The following is a 6,509-nucleotide window of genomic DNA, read 5'->3' on the forward strand; positions in this document are numbered from 1 at the left end:
TATGGTTTTGCACAATCAAAATTAGCTGCTACTGAGATGTGGTGACTCGAGATTAACATAATTGTAGCTTTGTCTGTGACATGCAAATATAAATAAACCTAATATAAACTGTCATTCAAAAGAATTTTAACCACTCAGCCATTTTCTTTTACCTGCTACCCTCTGTGATGATTTTACATTTACATTTAGGGCATTTAGCGGACGCTTTTTATCCAAAGCAACTTAAAGTCATTCATAAATACATTCATACACTGATGGTGGTGACTGCCATGCCAGGAGCGGACCAGAACATCAGGAGCAGTTTGGGGTTCAGTGTCTTGCTGAAGGACACTTCAACATGCAGACCAGGGGAATCGAACCAGCAACCTTCCAATAACAAGACTTTGGCTCTTCCCCTGAGCCACACTCGCCCTTTTAATCTTTAATTTGGATGATAAATGCTAATTATAAGTCTTTTTGTAACAGCTCACAGACACAAGTCATAATAAAATGCTAGAGTACAGACACACATATACAAACTTACTTTAAATTGTAATAGATAATCAATTAAGCCATTTATTCATAGATCTCAATGTCAAAATTCATCAGCAAGCATTGTGTTCAGTATTGCAGGAAGTAACAGATACAGAGGACGCATAGAGAGAGAGAAAAGAGGAGATTGGAAAGAGCAGATGTGCAGGAAGAGGAAATGTCTCATCATCAATCAACAGAATCAAAGATAAAAGAGGCAAATCAGGAAGGAGGGAGACGTGATGACAGGAAGGAGGCAGACGCACAAAAAACTATGTTCTCAAGCAAGGAAATACATTTAAATTGCTCAGTGCAATCTCCCTAAACTGTGACCCAAATGCAGCACAGTTACATTTAAATAATAATTAAGATTAAAGTAAGTAAATAGAGACGTACTGTATAACTTAAAGTTATACACTATATTATCAATTACCTGTCATGGGTCCAACTTATTGAAATAAATAGATAATAATACATTTATAACAGGTTGCCATATCAAATATAATGTATTCATCCGTCCTCTCAGTGATAATTAATTAATTCTAACTGTAAAGTGCTTCTATATTAAAACTCTTTAATGATTTATTCTTAAATGAGAACAAATTTAACCACCTGGCCAAATAGTGACATTAACTTTAAGGCATCAGATATCAGAAGCAGGAAGTGCTGATGGAAAAATAGAATAGCAATAAAGACAGGTAGGCCTACATGTCACAGTTTGTGTTCAGAATCAAACAGAGGTAATAATTACGCAGGTACTCCATCAGCCAGTCAGTATAAACCATGGTCAACTTCTCTTGACTTTGCAAGTCAAAATCTGTGTTATTTTAAGCAGCCCCACATTCAAAGAGGTGTCAGTTTCTTCCTGTGGGACAACTGTCGTCAAAGAGATGCCTTTGTTGTTAGCAACCAAGTGGCTTAACTGTCTGTAAGTTTGCCGGGCTATTCTAAAGAACACGTTATAGTCTTTCTCACTGAGAGTAGAATTTTTATGACAGAGTCCGACAGAGCTGCTGCACACATCCAGTAACATTTACTGTCTCCAGGAAGAAAGAGCTTTTATGTGAGCGGCCTCAGTGAAGTGTGGGAAGAGCAGAAGAGCTGACACACATTTCATGCCAGGCGTCTTGTACCGCAGAGGCCACACCCTATCATCCTGACATGACATGACACTTTATGTTCTTTGGTCATCATTTTTTTGCAAGAGGAGGACACGTGCAGTTGTTGGTGAGAGCAAGTGTATTCCCTTAAAGACGCAGGACATCAGGGGGGGAAGATTTGGGAAAAGAGGTGTCTGTGGTGCCTCAAATTCCCCGACTGAGGCAGCTGCACTGCAGCCTGTTAATGCTGCCATTTAAGCTGGGTCACATGACCGTCAGATAAAGGCAGCCTATGTGGATACTGGGCTGTATCCAGGCAACTTCGTTATTCATTTCCTAGCAACGGTTAAATCTTGGGAGGAGGGCTGGGGGTTGGGCTGTCTCTGGCTGTCTGTGGCCTTCTACGGCTGGGCAGCTTGACCTCTTTTATCTGGGATAGACTGAAATTAAAATCAGAAGACATGAAATCAAATAAACAGACACTGATGCTCAATAAAACCCACGGCCAGCATGTGAACAAAAGAGGCTGTTTTTGTGATACATACGTAGATTGTTTTGAGAAACGGCACCTTGTGTTTATAAAAGGGGGCTGAACAAATACAACTCAACTCACAGAATCTACCTGGAAATAGAGTTTAATACACTTGAGACATTATTCATGAGCTGCAGACACATAATTATCTTTACTGTGTCTTCTGGCAGATTTACCAGCATCCCAATATTGGTGGAAGATTTGTATAACCCAGAAGTCTGAACACATCCATGAGATGATATTCAGGCAAATGGTGAATAAAACTGCCAAAATTAGGGAGATGATGAGTTCATGAGTTCAGTGCTTGTCTCAGTGATTGTGCACTGACAGGTGTTCAGACATCAGTCACTTGTAATATGAGGCCTGCTAAGATCAAAGAAGACTGTCTGTTCAACTTTAATACAGCTTTCTGCTCTGTTGAAGTCTTTCTTATTCAGTTGGGATTCATTGTTTGGACTGTTTTCTGTGTGGGCATGTCTGTCTGGTATCGGCATGCCCAAAATTACGCAGCATTTTCCTTACAATGACAAGCGCCATGCTTACAGCACAATAACCGGAGGATGATGGGATACGGGTGGGGTCTGGGAGGTGGTCCTTGTGGCGAGAGACGCGCTCATCCAATAGAAAGCCGCGGACAGCTTCGAACGCGAGACTGACAGGGGAGTTGACCAATAAGGACAGAGCAGGCACCGGCGCGAGCGCCGCACTTGCATATAAACCGCTGTCCATCCTCATGTTCGCCATTATCTCTTACATCGACCCCATAACTGTCGAACTGTAAGATACTCTGTCAAGGAGTTCCTGCAGCCTTTAACAACAACATCATAACAAAATGGTAAGGACTTGATAAACTTTGATAAAGAGACATATTTGAAGTTTTCTTCTTGCTTTCACTTTTTTTTTTTTTATTGATGAAACTTGTGGGGATGAGGAGGAGAGGACGGTGCGTTGGCGTTAATGGAAGAGTGGGGGATGAAGTCTAGAGTTGATTTTTTTTTAAGAGTCACCAAAGTTTATTCAAAACATGTAAAATAGTTTATGAATGTTATAATGTGAGGTTTGGTGTTCTGGTGGTGGTCTCTGGATGGGCAAAGCATGCTACGTGGCGGGAAGACGGAACAAAAGCGGTTTTCAACAGATTGCAGTGTGGACAGGATGAATAATGTGAAGCCAGGCTCCCGTCCAGCCGTCGACTCTGCGGTATTTTGTGCTCCCCCCCCCCCCTCGGCATGAGTAAGCTCCGGTCATCACAGCTAGAAACAGAACTGCCCTGTAACGTTAATGCAATGCTGGCAGGGAGGATGCGCACAAGTCTTCAAATGTCACACCCAGAGAAACCCTATCCGGGGGGGGCGGAGGGGGGTTAATGCGCTGTCAGCATTAAATATTCATGATAGTAATCGATACTGCTGAGTTGGCCCCGGATAACCTGACATTATTTTACAATCTCTCTGAGCAAAATGAGCCTTTCGTTTATAGATTAACTGGGTTTTTTTGTTCTCGCACCATTTTCAACGAACGTCAAACCAGAGTGCAGCGCCCGTCGCTTAGCAACGTGGTACCCAGACACGTAGCTGGCAGAGCGCCAGAAAAAAGTTTTTTAGTTTCTGATTGGATGTTTTTTTTGTGTGTGCTTATCAAATTACATTTCTACTGTCATTAAGACTCAAACATTTATTTATAAATGTTTATATTCTCTGGAAGGATATTTTGCAGACAAGTTTCAGTCGAAAAGCCAGTCAGAGAGAGCCTGTGTGACTTTAAAATGAGGATAAAGCTGTTTCATTAAGTATAATTTAAATTACATTATCATAATATATTTAAATGTAGATCAGGTAAATAACCTCTTTGTTTTTTCCCTCCACAGCGTGAGTGTATCTCCATCCATGTTGGTCAGGCCGGTGTCCAGATTGGCAACGCCTGCTGGGAGCTTTACTGCCTGGAGCATGGGATCCAGCCGGATGGACAGATGCCCAGTGACAAGACCATCGGAGGAGGAGACGACTCCTTCAACACCTTCTTCAGTGAAACCGGAGCTGGAAAGCACGTCCCCAGAGCTGTTTTTGTGGACCTGGAGCCCACTGTCATCGGTAAGAGAGACTCCTCTAGCTGAACATTCGTTCAGAAAGTATCCAATAATTGTTACTCACAATTTATGCAATGTGTGTTTTTGTCTCTTTAGATGAGGTGCGCACTGGAACCTACCGCCAGCTGTTCCACCCTGAGCAGCTGATCACTGGTAAGGAAGATGCTGCCAACAACTACGCCCGCGGACACTACACCATCGGCAAAGAGATCATCGACCTGGTGCTGGATAGGATCCGCAAACTGGTGGGTAAAATCAGAGCAGAAGTAAATTGCAAGAATATCCAATGAAATGACGTAACTCTATCTCATGTGTGATCATCGTCTCTGTCTGTCCTCAGGCTGACCAGTGCACTGGCCTTCAGGGCTTCCTGGTGTTCCACAGCTTCGGAGGTGGCACCGGCTCTGGTTTCACCTCCCTGTTGATGGAGCGTCTGTCTGTCGACTACGGCAAGAAGTCCAAGCTGGAGTTCTCCATCTACCCCGCTCCCCAGGTGTCCACTGCTGTGGTGGAGCCCTACAACTCCATCCTCACCACCCACACCACCCTGGAGCACTCCGACTGTGCCTTCATGGTAGATAACGAGGCCATCTACGATATCTGCCGCAGGAACCTCGATATCGAGCGCCCCAGTTACACCAACCTGAACAGGCTGATCGGTCAGATTGTGTCCTCCATCACTGCCTCCCTTCGTTTCGACGGTGCCCTCAATGTTGATCTGACAGAGTTCCAGACCAACTTGGTGCCATATCCCCGTATCCACTTCCCTCTGGCCACCTATGCCCCTGTCATCTCTGCTGAGAAGGCTTACCACGAGCAGCTCTCGGTGTCAGAAATCACCAACGCATGCTTCGAGCCAGCCAATCAGATGGTGAAATGTGACCCTCGCCACGGCAAGTACATGGCTTGCTGTCTCTTGTATCGTGGTGATGTGGTGCCCAAAGATGTGAATGCTGCCATTGCCACCATCAAAACCAAGCGCACCATCCAGTTTGTGGACTGGTGCCCCACCGGTTTCAAGGTTGGCATCAACTACCAGCCGCCCACTGTAGTTCCTGGTGGAGACCTGGCCAAGGTCCAGAGGGCTGTATGCATGCTGAGCAACACCACTGCTATTGCAGAGGCCTGGGCTCGGCTCGACCACAAGTTTGATCTGATGTACGCCAAGCGTGCGTTCGTTCACTGGTATGTGGGTGAGGGTATGGAGGAGGGAGAGTTCTCTGAGGCCAGAGAGGACATGGCAGCTCTGGAGAAGGATTATGAGGAGGTTGGAGTTGACTCCGTTGAGGGTGAGGGAGAGGAGGAAGGAGAGGAATATTAAAATGGGATATAAAGACATTAGTTAAATAAGATATAACTGATTTCTGTTCTCAAATACATTCCAAAAAGAAATGTTTGTCTATTAATGACCAGTTTGGCTGTACAGATTAAAACACTTGAGAGTGTCAATTATGAAAAGTCACTGTGATAGAAAGGGTCACTAAGGATGTGAGCAGGTTGTCAGGTGTGTGGTCGGAGTTGTTGAGAGTTGAGGAAGAGGAGCATTAAAAGGGACAGAAAGCATTCGTTAAACAGGTATCAACTGCTTCAAACTTTTTCTGAAGGGCATTCCAAAAATAAATGTTTGTCTACAAAACAATTATGATCATGATCATGATCATGTTTTAAATAAAGTTCCCGTAACATATGAAGTTGTCTGTGTTGTTTCTTTTTGAAGAATGAAAAATTACCTATAGTCTGTAATGTCTTATGTAATCAGATATGGAAATTGTGGATGCATTTTGAGAATTGCTGTACACCAATTAACATACAACATAGCACCCTGTAGTCAGAACAAATCTTAAATGTGGACCTATGCACAATTAAAAATCTGTCACCAGTGTGTGTTCAGTATACAAGTATTGAACTGGGTCCCATGAAGTCATTAAACCTTCTCGACATTTTACACTTTAAAACAAGTCCCCATCTACTTCAGTCATTTAGTAAAAGTGCTGCAATGCTGTTTTGCTACCAAGTTCCAGAATGTTTCATGGACTACAAAACTTAGTGTGCCCGTCCATCCGTGTGCATATCTGAATTTATATAAACTATGCAGGTGGGTTATATTCTCAACTACGTCTGCTATGTTGTTATGTAATAATGTAAGAGGCATTTAGCCTGCAGTGTTTACAGCCTGCTACTGACCAGCTCATAACATCCACATGATTTCTGCTCCTCACAGAAAGAAAGCCCTGTTAATCCCCCTGGACAGCAAACCGAATGAGAACATGGTTTGGTCTTG

The 6,509-nt window shown here is 43.5% G+C and overlaps 1 protein-coding gene across 1 annotated transcript; it reads left to right on the forward strand.

Moving 5' to 3' along the window:
- The first annotated feature begins 2,831 nt into the window (after positions 1–2,831).
- Positions 2,832–5,915, forward strand: LOC115585216 (tubulin alpha-1A chain). The gene is made up of 4 exons (XM_030423434.1): positions 2,832–2,977; positions 4,010–4,232; positions 4,325–4,473; positions 4,569–5,915. The coding sequence occupies exons 1-4, from the start codon at positions 2,975–2,977 to the stop codon at positions 5,547–5,549; spliced, it is 1,356 nt and encodes a 451-aa protein (XP_030279294.1). The 5' UTR covers positions 2,832–2,974; the 3' UTR covers positions 5,550–5,915.
- Positions 5,916–6,509: the final 594 nt, after the last annotated feature.

Source organism: Sparus aurata, chromosome 7 (genome assembly GCF_900880675.1).
Source record: "Sparus aurata chromosome 7, fSpaAur1.1, whole genome shotgun sequence".
NCBI classification, from domain to species: domain Eukaryota; kingdom Metazoa; phylum Chordata; class Actinopteri; order Spariformes; family Sparidae; genus Sparus; species Sparus aurata.

Coding starts and splice junctions, on each gene's coding strand:
- LOC115585216 (XM_030423434.1), top strand. Junction 4,233..4,324: donor CCTGGAGCCCACTGTCATCG/GTAAGAGAGACT, acceptor TTGTCTCTTTAG/ATGAGGTGCGCACTGGAACC. Junction 4,474..4,568: donor TGGATAGGATCCGCAAACTG/GTGGGTAAAATC, acceptor GTCTGTCCTCAG/GCTGACCAGTGCACTGGCCT.